General features: G+C 39.8%; 1 protein-coding gene across 3 annotated transcripts; it reads left to right on the top strand.

The window, feature by feature from the left end:
* The first annotated feature begins 830 nt into the window (after positions 1–830).
* Positions 831–10,043, top strand: LOC121579574 (matrin-3-like). 3 transcript variants are annotated; one of them, XM_041894292.1, is made up of 22 exons: positions 831–846; positions 1,272–1,352; positions 1,636–2,192; positions 2,316–2,377; positions 2,520–2,558; positions 2,663–2,763; positions 2,873–2,916; positions 3,042–3,158; positions 3,603–3,728; positions 3,812–3,976; positions 4,206–4,330; positions 4,416–4,953; positions 7,034–7,127; positions 7,270–7,289; positions 7,417–7,545; positions 7,753–7,875; positions 8,038–8,166; positions 8,255–8,382; positions 8,661–8,775; positions 9,037–9,190; positions 9,330–9,451; positions 9,797–10,043. In XM_041894292.1, exons 3-22 carry the CDS (start codon positions 1,668–1,670, stop codon positions 9,827–9,829), a joined length of 2,889 nt encoding a protein of 962 aa, XP_041750226.1. In that variant the 5' UTR covers positions 831–846; positions 1,272–1,352; positions 1,636–1,667; the 3' UTR covers positions 9,830–10,043. The 3 variants fall into 3 exon arrangements, with proteins under 3 accessions (XP_041750226.1, XP_041750225.1, XP_041750224.1); XM_041894291.1 differs by lacking the exon at positions 831–846 and adding an exon at positions 879–1,047; XM_041894290.1 differs by lacking the exon at positions 831–846 and having other exon boundaries at positions 879–1,352.
* The last annotated feature ends 4,659 nt before the right edge of the window (positions 10,044–14,702 follow it).

Raw genomic sequence — 14,702 nt, 5'->3', positions numbered from 1 at the left:
ACATGGGTACTGCAAAAAAAGTGCTAACTCCACAGGTTGTTATGATAAACTTATGCCTGGCAACAGAGTGCAACAAATGGAGCGCCAAGGGGTTGGGACCAGCCCGTGCGCCAACGGATTGGCTGAGTAAGTCTAAACCACGCTCAGTCTCTATTCTGATTGGCCAGCAGAGAGGTGGGAACTCTCTCTCTCTGTCAGAGTATTTGAGGAAGAACCTGTAACAATGGATCAGTTCTCTGTCTGCCCTGCGTGGTATTTCAGTGAGCCCGTATACGAACCATCATACTTATCATACATACATTTTGCATATAATAAATTTAGCTTGGATTGAAGATCTCTTGATTCTTATTCCAATACCAGATTTGAATTACGCAATTTCTAACACTACTTTAGTGGATGTTGAACACATTTCTAACAGCAAATTAACAGATTTTTTGCTCCAAATGCGTTCTCTGGAAAATAATGCAACTATGTAGAAGGTAAATTCCACTCTGCTAGAGTATAAAGTGTTGCTTTGTATTTAGACCAGAGTCGCCAATGAAATAACACCATATGTAGATTCTACAGACGCCACTGAGTATTCCCAACCCCACATAGGATACTTTTTTCTCTATATGCCAATATGTGTTTCATATACAGTGTATTGCATTGGGGGCATTTATTGAACTTTGGGGATTTTTTTTAACCCACATTTAATACAAATGTCACTTAAATTTGAATCATAGAATATGTTTAAACAATTATTTTTCATATATCATGAATAAATACGTTAGTGTAATTACGTGAGGGACTTTTATTTTGAACAAGGTAAGGAGCTACTTTCTTAATGTCGCTGACCAGACGCTGGTAACGTAAAATGGATTAGTTATAAATATCTTTGGCCAGACTGTTGCCACCAAATGTTACGAAATTCCATGTAGTAGTTGAACTGTATCCATAAACATTCAACCCGAAACTCTGATATCTTGCTGTATTTACTAGAAAGCTATGGTTAGCTTCTTGCTAGCTAGCTTCCTGGCTTTGGAGGCTAGGCAGTATTCTCCAGCGGTGCGTGCAACTAGCTAAAAATAATGCCATTAATGCAGTAACGTTATAATTTAGTTACATGGTACTTGCTTGATAGCTAATATTTTTTAATCGGGGTGAGAATATATTGGGCTTCGTTTTGCAGAGCTAAAGATGCATAGCTAGCTACTTAACAACAACTGGCTGTTGTGCAGAAGGCCCCTCCAATGTAACTAGCTACTGATACGTATTTTTATTTCCGTTAGGGACATCAATTGACATGATTACTCACAGGAAATGAAGACTAACTAACCATTGAATGATTGAAATTCAGTTTCACAGTCGTGGTAAGGATACTTTCTTCCCAAGGCTCTGTAGGTCCTACACTTTTTTTAGCCAACCATTGATTTAGCTAGACATGTTCATAGGCTTTTGTTCAGGGTTTTCCAAACTCGGTGCACATTTTGGTTTTTGCTGTAGCACTACACAGCTGATTCAAATAATCAACTAAGCATAACGTTTTGATAATAACCAAAACATGCACTCTTTGGGGTCCCAAGGACCGAGTTTGGGAAACTCTGCTTTAGTTACAGTTGAAATGACTGAACACCATTTTCCCCCCAATTTCAGAATAAACTTCTCTATGCCCTGGAGGTTTGAGGATGGAGGACAGTGAGGGTCACAGCTCTGCACACCAAGGATCTGGTGATGGAGTGATGAGCACTATGAATTTATATGCCACTCTGGGGCTCTCTCCAGAAGACGTGGATGCTCTGGCCCAGATTCCAGAGAACGAGATCAGTGTGGAGACTTTGCCTTATCTGATAATGCAACTGAAGGCCAAACGAGCCAAGCAAGAGGGACAGGGAGAGGCCTCCCCAAACAGAGACACCCGGCAGGAGGATATAGATGATGGAGACCGCAGCAAACGGGACAGTCCCCCTACAGTCCCTCGCCAGTCCAACAGCCATTGTGACACTGACTATAGGAGAGTGGAGATTCACAGTCGACCAGAGCGGACTGAGGCAAGGAGAGATTCCCATCACACTAGGTCCTCAAGGGAAAAAACATCCGACAGCCAGCAAAGGTTTCCTTTCTCCTATCAAGTGGATGATTTTCATGGAGTTGTGCCCAAGATTTACCCACACACATGCTCTCTATGCTTCTGCATGTTGAATTCTACTAAGGTAAGCTTTGTTATATTTCAATACTCTTGCTGTTGGACTGTATATCTATATAATTTTCATCAGAACACTTAACCTTCCATGATGGCATTCATTTAGCTTAATATGAGTTTGCTTTTTTCACAGACATGGAAGGATCATCTCAATGGATTCCGCCATGTGGAGGGCTGTCAAGAACTCTTGCGTCTGTAAGCGTTTCCATGCAAAGTAAAACATTTAGAAAATGGACTGATACAGGTCACAAAATCTATTGAGATATTTCCTATTACGTGGTTTTATTCAAAATCGTTTTTTTCGTTTCTGTTTTCTTTTTTTTTTCTTTTTTTACAGATATCCAGATTGGAAAAGACATGATACCCGGAAAGAAATGTGAGGGGCATGAAATTCAGCTTTAAGTTGAAAACAGCCATGTCATGATGTAAAACCATTAGCCGTTCCTCTTCTTACTTAGCACTGTTTACGTTATCTTCCAGGTCCAACTCCATCCCAAGTAGAGATGCTATTTCAACGCCCAGAAAAACGTCACGTCCTGCTATGCCTTACAAGAGACAACATAGCTCAGACCGCGTACGAGGTGATAACCCGAGTCCCATTCCAAAATCAAGTTTGATCCAGACCAAATAAGGCCCAATTGCAAACCATTTGAAAATAAATACTATCTCCTTTCATGTTTTCATCTTTAGGTGAAGTCTGGTTAGAACCAGAAAGACACCATTTGAAGCCCAAGGTAATGATGTCCCTTTTGTGGCAATGTTTTCTTATAAATAGAGCATTGATCATTAACTTCTTATGATGGAATTTATTTGCTTAAAGCTGCATGCTTGAATGTGTGATTTTTATATTTTGCTTTAGGCTGGCACGAAGGTGGTGATCACAAAATTTCCCCTTGGCACTGTTGGTGTTGAAGACTTGATGACTTTGGCTAAGCCATTCGGCACAGTTGTAAAACATCTGGTGTTCCCCTGCAAGGTAAGTCACACAAATTGATAAGAAAAACTCTTAAAGATGCACAATGCAGAAATCCCTCTGCCATTTCCTGGTTGCAATAATTTTAATAATTTAAGTTTTTGACAAAACAAGCAAGTATATTGTAGATAGTTGTACCATCTAAACCGCTGTGAAATATATTTTCAATAACCAAAAATATTGTATTTTCAGCTGTTTGATGCTTGTGTACAAAACCGAAAGTAAAAGATTAAACTTAAGCATAGAAATAGCCACATAGAACAGATATACCGCTTCTTAGACTTGCTTTCAATGAGAATGACAGAGATCTACAACTAATTTCTATGTGAATTTGGTTGGGTCGCCCAAAAAGTTACATATTGCAGCTTTAACATTCTCTCGCTAAAAAAAAGTTACATCCGTAGTTGAATGTCTATTGGATGATTCACTGTTGTATTTTTGTTACAGGGCTTCCTGGAGTTTGGTTCGCACAAAGAGGCAGTCAATATGGTGAATCACTTCAGTGAAAAGCAAGCATTCGTGAAGGGAAATAAGTTGATTCTGTACCTGTCACCTATGGTGTGCAGTATACATGTAAGTGCATCTGCCTCTTAAAAGTTTGAGGTTCTGTATTCTTAATCACAGAGATCCCAGTATGAGCTTGTTTTTTCCTTTAGCCGCCAAGGTTGGATGAACCACCAGAAAAACGTCAGAACAAACAAGTTACCAATACAGTGGTTTGTTTTTCCCGCCTACCTCCTGGGAAGGAAAGAGAACCAGAGATTCTCGATCTCGCCAAGATGTTTGGGGATGTGCGGCATTCAACATTTTCAAGCGATCAGGTAAGGTTCGAGCAATATGGAATTGATGTGTGATCAATCAATTTCTGCAAATCTCTGGTGATTTCAAATAGAAAACAATGATTAAAACAATAACAATGCAGTTGATCTATTTTAAATTCAGAATAGCATGGGATTGTATGACTAGAATAGATCAATTCAACACCAAAACCTCCATTATGCAGCACCTTCTCAAGCTTTGTCTAATGAATTCTCCCTTATTCATCTGCAGGCCCTGATTGAGATGGTACATTGGAAGGATGCTGACATTATGGTGAAGTACTACCACGCCAACCCCCTAAAGGTCAATGGAAAGAATGTCCAAGTAATCTTGTCATCGTCACTGAAGCGCCTGAGGTAAGTAAGAGTCCTTCAATTGGGACTATGGGACTCATCAGGAAGTTTGTCAGGGAAGTTTACCGCAATGGTTTTTGCCTTGTAGAGAAAGTCCTGACTCCACCACATCCAGAAGAGCAGATGCTAGTAAAGGCCGCAGCAGACACAAGAGAGAGGAGACCAGCAAGACCTCAAACTCCACGAACAAAGAAAAACCCAGTACAGTCAAACAACCTGCTGAGAAAGTGACAGAACAAGGAGAAGATCAACAAAGCACCTCAGAGGAGGTCAAGGAAGTGGTCAAGCAGGAAGAGATCAAGGATATTGAGGAGGAGGTCAAGGAAGAGGACATTGATTTGGAAAACAAAGATCTAGACGAAGAGGGCATCCAGGTGGAAGCTGAACAAAAAAGCTTGTTAGATGACGAGGTTGGAGCTGGTGCTGGTGTTAATAGTAAAGACCCTGCGCCTTCCAAAAGTGCCTCTCTGGTGGCTGATTCTAAAGATAAGGGGGAACCCGAAATCTCAGAACTGTTGGCAGACGATACCTTGGAGGATTCTGACATAAAGGCTGCCGATGATCCAGCTCTCTGTAATGATGTCTCAATGGGGAACATGATGGAACAGGAGAGCTTTCATGAAGATGTAAGAAATTCTTGTCATTCATATTTGTGACCGGAACCAAAAAAGAAAAGCTTATTGTTCCCCGAATTGAAAATAATTTTGTAAAGTAACCAAGATGTGGGTTCCTAGCAATGGGTTCTTAAAGCATGTGTGCTTCAACTCTTCAACTTGGTTGAAGTTCTGGGAGCATTCCTGAGAATGTAGTTTGGTTGAGATCCTCCACTGATCAGTTGAAACAGATGTGGCCATCTTCTGCCTAGAACCATTGAAATCTGGCTGAGGTTTCAGTGGCAAATAAAATTGATCTGACACTTCAGGTTGAACCTCGTCAATCTAGAGTCAGGACTGGCCAACCCTGTTCCTGGAGAGCTACAGTCCTGTAGGTTTTTGCTCCAACCCTAATCTAGCACACCTGATTCTAATAATTAGCAGGTTGATAAGATTAATCAGGTTAGTAACACCTGGAGTTGGAGCGAAAACCTACAGGAGGGTAGCGCTCCAGAAACAGGGTTGGGCAACCCTGGTCTAGACAAACAGTCAAGATGTTTTCTGTGACTCATGTCAGCAATGGCTGGTTTGAGTCATGGCTTGTTGGAATATTGAGTTTGCTTGGTACCATAGCACACTATGTACAGTGCCTTCTGAAAGTATTCATACCCCTTGACTTATTCCACATTGTTGTTTTACAGCCTGAATAAAAAATGGATTATATTGATTTTCTCACCCATCTACACACAATACCAATTATGACAAAGTGAAAACATGTTTTTAGAAATGTTTGCAAATTTATTGAGAAATGAAATACAGATATCTAATTCATATAAGTATTCACACCCCTGAGTCAATACGTGTTAGAATCACCTTTGGCAGCGATTACAGCTGAGTTTTCTATCACAGCCATTCAACTCCTTAACTGCTTTAAAGTCAAATTGGACTCATGGTGAAATCCCTGAGCGGTTTCCTTCCTCTCCGGCAACTGAGTTAGGAAGGATGCTTGCATCTTTGTAGTGACTGGGTATATTGATATACTATCCAAAGTGTAATTAATAACTTCAGCATGCTCAAAGGGATATTCAATGTCTGTTTGTTTTTTTGTTTTTTTCTACCAATTGGTGCCCTTATTTGCGAGGCATTGGAAGACCTCCCTGGTCTTTGTGTTTTGAAATTCACTGCTCAACTGAGGGACCTTACAGATAATTGTATGTGTGGGGTACAGAGATGGGGTAGTCATTCAAAAATCATGTTACACACTTATTGCGTCCATGCAATTTATGTGACTTGTTAAGCACATTTCTACTCCTGAACTTAATTAGGCTTGCCATAACGAAAGGGTTGAATACTTTTTGGACTCAAGACATAACTTTTCATTTTTAATTAATATAAAAACGTCTAAAAGTATATTTCCACTTTGACATGGGGTATTGTGTGTAGGCCAGTGACACACAATCTAAATGTAATCCATTTTAAATTCCAGCTGTAACACCACAAAATGTGGAAAAAGTCTAGGGGTCTGAATACTTTCTGAAGGCACTGTATGTAGGCTATATGATGTGCTCAGGGGTTATTACTTCCATCAGTTTTATGAGTGCCCTACAAATCAGATGGAGATAAGCTTTGAAGGGTCTCCTTTATATTCCATGGTTGAATATCAAAGGTGATAGATCCATCTCTGTACAAGCTCCAATTGTTTCCAGAAAACCTAGACTGTCGGTATTAATCCAGAACAGGTGCTTAAGCACTCAAGTCAGCCAAACATTGTAGATGTATGGATCAGTAGACATGCCTATCTGTTCAGCCCTATCATGGTTAACCTGGACTGACCAAGAGGTTTGAATAACATAGGATATTTAAGCTGTCAATGTCATTTGTAATAGTGCAGCCACAGAGACCTGCTAGCTTTGAGACGGATCTATATCATAGTTCAAGACTATTGAATACAGTTTTGCATACTTTTATGTTAATTGTTTGAGCTGCTTTTGACAGTTTCCTATTGCAACCTCCAAAATATTTATGAGATTCGATATGGTTCTGGTGCAGCACTGTGGAACTTGAAACTCTTGAATTCTTTAACTTATTGATGTTTTGGACTTATTTCCAACAGGACAATATGGATGACATGGATTTCCCAGAGAATATGGATGATTTTGTTACATTGGATGAACTCGACAACAATACTGGAGGGTACACATCGCTGGGTAAGCGATGAATGATGCAAAAAGTTCTTACTTGGCAGCAATGGACATAATTATGGTTGTTTAGCCTGTGTGGATAACACATTAAGAAAATAATCTGCAGATCATAATTTATAGTAATAATTACTTTTGTTTTTATTTGCAGAGTCAAAGGATGCTTCATGGGTTGGTATTCCTCCAAAAAAGACATTGTTAATTTAGAAACGTGCAGTTGGAATGTGTCAAAAGTGTAGAAAAGTTGTTTTATCCAACATTATTGATAGTAGGTTGCTCAGTAAAATTGTTTCTACAGGATGGAAAAGTTGTCCATATTAGCCCAATTAGAAAGGGCTATGGAAACGTGGAGGTGGCCCTATTGAAACTGGCAGAGCGAGCAAACGTGAAAGTTGTCCACCATTCCATATCCTTCCTCAGACAGGAGGTATGTTCATAATTATGTTACTTGCAGATATGTTAATTGCGGATCAGTGTATTTTGTATGGCACTAATGTTGTCATAGCAACAGTGGTGAATAACAATTTGACATTCACGCATTTTTGCAGGGAGGAGTTTATTTACTCAACCCCTGATTTGTGCAAGCGTTTGCTGTCCTAGTTTGTATGACGTTGAGAATTTTCTATATTTTCAGGCATGGTTAGAGCTTGATACTACAGAGGAAGTTCGTGAAATGGTGAAATTCTACAAAGGCAAAGGACAGTTGTTGCGGAAACGTGTCAGTGTTAGCATGTGCTTTTCACAGAAAAAGTTGGAGGTGGGTTTGGTGTCTGCTAAATGGTGTAGTATCTATGGTGTACACATTATGCATCTGATGAAATAATTTAGTTATAAACTCACCTACACACCTAGCATAGTCAATATTTGTAACACAAAGATGCATACTATGTGTAATGTGACTTTGTTTCTGTCAATGTAGAGTCCTAGTGGGAGATCCATCTACATTTGTATGCTTCCACTCCAGAAGTACTCGGACGTCTCTCTGTTACGACTTGCCCAGCCTTTCGGGAAAATCACTGGCTATAATTTGAACTGGCATCATGGAAAGGTAAAGTTTCACCGGCCCATTTTTTAGGGGGGAGTTTGTTTTTCTATTGATAACGGACTTTCACATGGATTTTTTTCCCTTCTTTCAGTGTTATATCCAGTTGGAGAGTGTGGAAGCCGCTCAGAAAATGGTCAAGTACTTCAAACGTCCACAGAAGTTTTACGGCACCCTGTTAAGGGTCAGTTTGTGCAAAAAGGGAGACTCACTAATATACTGGTAAATAATTTTCAATGACCACTAAGAATATGCAGTAGAGTAGATGATGGAAATTATAGTTAGACAAAATGGAATTTGAAGAATGCTAGTATCCTATCCAGTCCATGTCCACTGACAGTTAAATTGATTGGAATCAATTGGAAGAATATACAGCCAATAAAATTATCTGATAAAGAATGTTGTGATCTATGGTTAACCTGGACTGTATGAGGGTTGTATCTAAGTACACGTTCATGATATAGTTCTGCATGACATTGTATTCTGCTCTTCTGATACAGGAAGCCACCAGTCAAATATGAGCTGTGGTTGGCCGGTCAGAAAAACAGAAGATCAAGAGATCACCATGGAGATGAAAAGACCAATGGCCAGTCAGCCAAAAGCCCCTGTCCAGAGGTGAAACATGGTTATTTGCTATGTTTTTGTTTCCTTAATTTAAACAAGGTGCAAGATTGCCTTGTTAGTTAAATGCTAGCTCAATATTTACGTATTTAATTTAGGCATGTTCGTGAACAATCCTTTTACAGTTACCGGTTAGTCAAGAAGTAATCAGTCAATGCACTTCACACAGAGAAGAGTGAAGATATGTCTTGGTGTTGGTCTCTCAGGCTAATTAGAACAAATGAGTGATAGACATGATTGTGTTTGTATGGCCAGGATGTCCAGAGCCCTGTGTCTGACAGTGAGGGGGTCTGTGGGGACCCTGAGGGTGAGGAAGCCAGTGGTGTGGAAGCTATCCCAGAGGGAGAGGAGGAGGAGGAGGAGAAGCAGGAGGAACCTCTGGGTCCTTATCAACCTGACAACCCTGTTGGTAAGAGGCTGGAGAAAAACAGACTTCTGTTTGTGTGGCTGCCTTTTTTTATTATCAGGGGTGACAAGGATCTAATAAATAACTTTTAGTGCCATATTTTGAGAACAAACATGTTTTCTTTCTGTCCTTTTACTTGCAGGGTTAGACTATCTGGTACCAAGGACTGGATTATTCTGCAAGCTGTGCAACATTTTCTACACCAATGAGAAAACAGCCAAATCAGTCCACTGTAGCAGTGAGGAACATTACCTGAACCTTAAGGTTATTATCAACTATGACAAGAGTCAGTCTTAGGAATCATACTTTGTGGTGTGGCGTATTTGTAAGAAAGTGTAGTTGACCTTGGAGGCCAGAATACATTCTCAACATTTCTCAGGTTTCACTGTCAAATGTTAATTCTTAACAATAAATGTGTAGAATATTGATCACTGTCAAGGGAAACCTTGTTTATTTAAGCTAGTATCACCTATGCTTGTGGAATCTCAACCAAATGGAAAGATATGGGACTTTTTAGGGGATCTGTTTTAGCTGGTGTTCTTGGTTATGGGTTAACATACCGTATATAATGGATTGACAATGTACACTGATTTTATTTTATTTTTTCAGAGAAAGATGGATAAAGATACAGACCTCGGCTGATTGAGAGGATTGTCGTCCACCTGTAGTCTTCCCAGAGGAAGGCCGTTTTAGTATAAACATTTCTGTCCAGTTTGTTTTTAACATTCCAGTCTTTTCTGTTACTGTTGACAACATTGTGTAACCCATTTCAAATTAATTCATGTAGTCCCATTCTGTGGTTATGAATAGTACCTGGATATAGTTGCCTCTTATTGAATAAACAAATGTTTGACTTCTGGAAATGACTTTTGTCACCTCTTATGGCTAACATTTACTCTGAACCTACTGACCTTAACATATTTGACAGAGGCCTATGGTTGTTTGTCAATGATCAACTGTCATTTATCAATGACAAGGACATGTGCACAGGATCGACTAGAACTACATCCCAGAATTTGCCATTACCCAGAGAACCATCTGGTGCTTGACTGTGACAGCAGTCTTTTGGTTCAACTGTAATGCACAATATGCAGAAAAGTCTATAGTAATCCTATAAGATTATTTTACACAATTGTGATTTTTTTTTTCTCACCTTTATTTAACCAGGTAAGCCAGTTGAGAACAAGTTCTCATTTACAACTGCGACCTGGCCAAGATAAAGCAAAGCAGTGCGATAAAAACAACAGAGTTACATATGGGGTAAAACAAAGTCAAAAAATACAACAGAAAATATATATACAGTGTGTGCAAATGTAGTAAGTTATGGAGGTAAGGCAACAAATAGGCCATAGTGCAAAATAATTACAATTAGTATTAACACTGGAATGATAGATGTGCAAGAGATGATGTGCAAATAGAGATACTGGGGTGCAAATGAGCAAAATAACAATATGGGGATGAGGTAGTTGGGTGGGCTAATTTCAGATGGGCTGTGTACAGGTGCAGTGATCGGTAAGGTGCTCTGACAACTGATGCTTAAAGTTAGTGAGGGAGATAAGTCTCCAGTTTCAGAGATTTTTGCAGTTCGTTCCAGTCATTGGCAGCAGAGAACTGGAAGGAATGGCGGCCAAAGGAGGTGTTGGCTTTGGGGATGACCAGTGAGATATACCTGCTGGAGCGCATACTATGGATGGGTGTTGCTATGGTGACCAATGAGCTAAGATAAGGCAGGGATTTGCCTAGCAGTGATTTATAGATGGCCTGGAGCCAGTGGGTTTGGCGACGAATATGTAGTGAGGACCAGCCAACAAGAGCGTACAGGTCACAGTGGTGGGTAGTATATGGGGCTTTGGTGACAAAACGGATGGCACTGTGATAGACTACATCCAATTTGCTGAGAAGAGTGTTGGAGGCTATTTTGTAAATGACATCGCCGAAGTCAAGGATCGGTAGGATAGTCAGTTTTACAAGGGCATGTTTGGCAGCATGAGTGAAGGAAGCTTTGTTGCGAAATAGGAAGCCAATTCTAGATTTAACTTTGGATTGGAGATGCTTAATGTGAGTCTGGAAGGAGAGTTTACAGTCTAACCAGACACCTAGGTATTTGTAGTTGTCCACATACTTTAGGTCAGACCCGTCGAGAGCAGTGATTCTAGTCGGGTGGGCGGGTGCCAGCAGCGTTCGATTGAAGAGCATGCATTTAGTTTTACTAGTGTTTAAGAGCAGTTGGAGGCTACTGAAGGAGTGTTGTATGGCAATGAAGCTCGTTTGGAGGTTTGTTAACACAGTGTCCAATGAAGGGCCAGATGTATACAAAATGGTGTCGTCTGCGTAGAGGTGGATCTGAGAGTCACCAGCAGCAAGAGCGACATCATTGATATACACAGAGAAAAGAGTAGGCCCAAGAATTGAACCCTGTGGCACCCCCATAGAGACTGCCATAGGTCCAGACAACAGGCCCTCCGATTTGACACATTGAACTCTATCTGAGAAGTAGTTGGTGAACCAGGCGAGGCAGTCATTTGAGAAACCAAGGCTATTTAGTATTTTATTACAATAATATTCTAGTAATTACTATAGAAATCTGCACTATCATCTAGGATTGATGTGCCCAGCAGGTAATAAACTCCTGTCCCCCGTGGACTGGCTCGTACATAAAGCATCCTCCATTCAGGCTGCAAAGGCATAATTTCCCTCCTTAACTAGCTTTAATGGCGGGCAGTCAAAGAAAAAAGAAAAAAAAGGGAGAATGTGTACTTTAATAAAACACCATTAACCACCCCCAAGACATCCTAAATTGTCAGAAAATCCAAAATGGTGGTGGATTTTTTTTTTATTAAAACAGTACACATATTTCTAGTTGTTTGTTTTTGACGGCCCGTCATTCAAGCCCGGAATCTGTGAGTTGTTGGCTAGAGCACATGTACAAACACCAGAGTGGGCACATTTGCTATAAAATGCTATTTTTTGGTGGCAAAACGATCAGTAACCTAGAGTTAAAAATGCGATAGAAACCCATTTACTTTTATTTTTTATTCTATACATGGAAATGTAACCGCAAAAGTTATTATAGGTCATCACGTACGGTTTTTTTCCACAACAAATCAATTTGATGGAAACATCTCTGGTGGGTAAATGTACTTATTGTTTTTAATGCGGATTTTGAGGTTTTGCCTCATAAGATTTTGCCATGGTCTCTCGGCTAAAGAGGGTCCCCATCACCTTTTTGGGGGGTTGTTGGCTGAGCCTTGCCACAAAGTTTTCATTTCAACCTATAGAAAACACATAAGCCTATCATATATCATTAGTTCAGGCATGTGGTCACTTTTCCAATAATGAGGATAAATGTATCCTTGTTAACCTATTTTAACATGTTTTTTTTTAATGTTATTCACAATGCACCTATTCACCGTCGGCTAGTTAATACAAAATAATGGAAATTAAGGGGAAAAGGAATAGGTCAATTTCAATCTGCTCAGATGTACTAAACTCAACTGTGTCTCATGCATTGTGAACGTAAGAATTACATCTGCCATTCACAATACTGTATGCACAATAGGAATTAGGAAATTAAATTGAGTAAGATAGGTGACTGATGCTTACCCACATCGCTTCTTTGAGGAGCGATGGAAGCTGTACAAAACAAAATTGTTAGATTTAGTAATAATAATATATAGTAATTTTGAACTGGGGAACACATTGCATTTTGCATCAGGCTACAATAAAATGTGACGAAATTCTATTAATTATCCACCACAGTATGAAAATGTATGCACTCACTAACTTTAAGTCACTCTGGATAAGAGCGTCTGCTAAATGACTAAAATGTAAAAGTGATCCAAGATGGAGGCATGATAGGGCGTAACATTCCTAGATGAGGAACAATTTTAGGGTTTTCTCACGAAGTTTATAATTTTAGGCTGCAGTTGCAACAAGAAAAAAAATATATAGCCATACAATGTAGCTATTTTGAAATTAATCAAGCCATTGATTACATTTTTTTTGACGATTTCCAACGAACAAGCTAACTATCGAAAAGTTTCTGCGTGTTTAGCTAACATTAGCTAACGTCTTCATAGCTAGCAGCAAGTAGTCAGGACAAAACCAAACTGTTGCTGAGATAATGGATGTTGAGACTTCCAAGGAGAAAATAGGTATTGCTGAAACCCATTCATATGCTTACAGTGTAGAAAAGGGGGGTGAATGTGATTCATACCCGAATACCCCAATGTGGGGATCTATTTTCTCATAACTGGAGGGATGAATAGCTTAGAAGGAATGCATTGGTGATTAAACATAGAAGGTTTATACTGTACTGATATGAATTGTTTCACATAACAAGCTGTGATTCATGTGAGGAACGTTAGGGGGTAGGATGAGATAAGACTTGTATTTCTTACAGATAAGACTTGTATTTCTTACAGATACGAACACTGCCTCTTTGTTGTCTGTGAACCGTTGTCTGTGAACCGTCCTTGAACGTAGGTACTTAGAGTACAGTGGAAAGGTGTCTATGGGCGCTGACTCTACAGGTTGTTATGATAACAACTTATGCCTGGCAACAGTGTGCAACAGTGGAGCGCCAAGGGACTGGGACCAGCCGGTGCGCCAACGGATTGGCTGAGTAAGTCTAAACCACGCTCAGTCTCTACTCTGATTGGCCAGCAGGGAGTGGGAAATATCTCTGTCAGAGTATTTGAAGAAGAACCTGTAACAATGGATCAGTTCTCTGTCTGCCCTGCGTGGTATTTCAGTGAGCCCGTATACGAACCAACATACTTATCATACATACATTTTGCATATAATAAATTTAGCTTGGATTGAATATCTCTTGATTATGTTTTCTCTTATTCCAATACCAGATTTGAATTACGCAATTTCTAACAATTGGTGACCTCCGACTGTGATCTGGTAGCGGAACTTCGCTGGAATTCACCCAGCCCATTGGACATCGCTGTCGTCGAACGGTGTGTTTCACAAAGTGCCCGGGCTTCTAAAAACAGGTAAGCAGACACCTATTGTTATGTAACTAAAGTTCTGCACATTGGCTTTATCCAAATTAATTTTGTGAAGCACCTGTTTGATGTAAGTGAACGCTATTGTACTATAAATAACGATTACAGTATACTACTTCGATTTCATAATATACTATGCAAATGTTTGATAATTGTGATGGTTAAACCCATGGGAGTGCGAGCTATGACTGAGGCTCATAGGAGGTACTTTAAAATAGATTAGACAGTGCGAGCTATGACTGAGGCTCATAGGAGGTACTTTAAAATAGATTAGACAGTGTGAGCTATGACTAGAGGCTCATAGGAGGTACTTTAAAATAGATTAGACAGTGCGAGCTATGACTGAGGCTCATAGGAGGTACTTTAAAAGTTAGACAGTGCGAGTGTTGTCGTATGCATGAGAGTGTGAATGACAAACCTGTATACCTTGATAGAAAACTAATTGGGAATCAAAGACGTCTGTGGCTGTCCAAACTGTATAATTTGGGGATAACTGTTGG

Source organism: Coregonus clupeaformis, chromosome 13 (assembly GCF_020615455.1).
Source record: "Coregonus clupeaformis isolate EN_2021a chromosome 13, ASM2061545v1, whole genome shotgun sequence".
Taxonomy (NCBI): Eukaryota; Metazoa; Chordata; class Actinopteri; order Salmoniformes; family Salmonidae; genus Coregonus; species Coregonus clupeaformis.
Note: the sequence above shows the minus strand (reverse complement) of the source record. Positions and strands in the feature narration are given on the sequence as shown.

Bases quoted from the DNA above. Each gene is read 5' to 3' on its own strand.
- LOC121579574 (XM_041894292.1), top strand. From the start codon at position 1,668: ATGGAGGACAGTGAGGGTCACAGCTCTGCACACCAAGGATCTGGTGAT. The intron at 8,383-8,660 runs GTAAATAATTTT...CTTCTGATACAG, and splicing joins GGAGACTCACTAATATACTG to GAAGCCACCAGTCAAATATG. The intron at 9,452-9,796 runs GTTATTATCAAC...TTATTTTTTCAG, and splicing joins AACATTACCTGAACCTTAAG to AGAAAGATGGATAAAGATAC.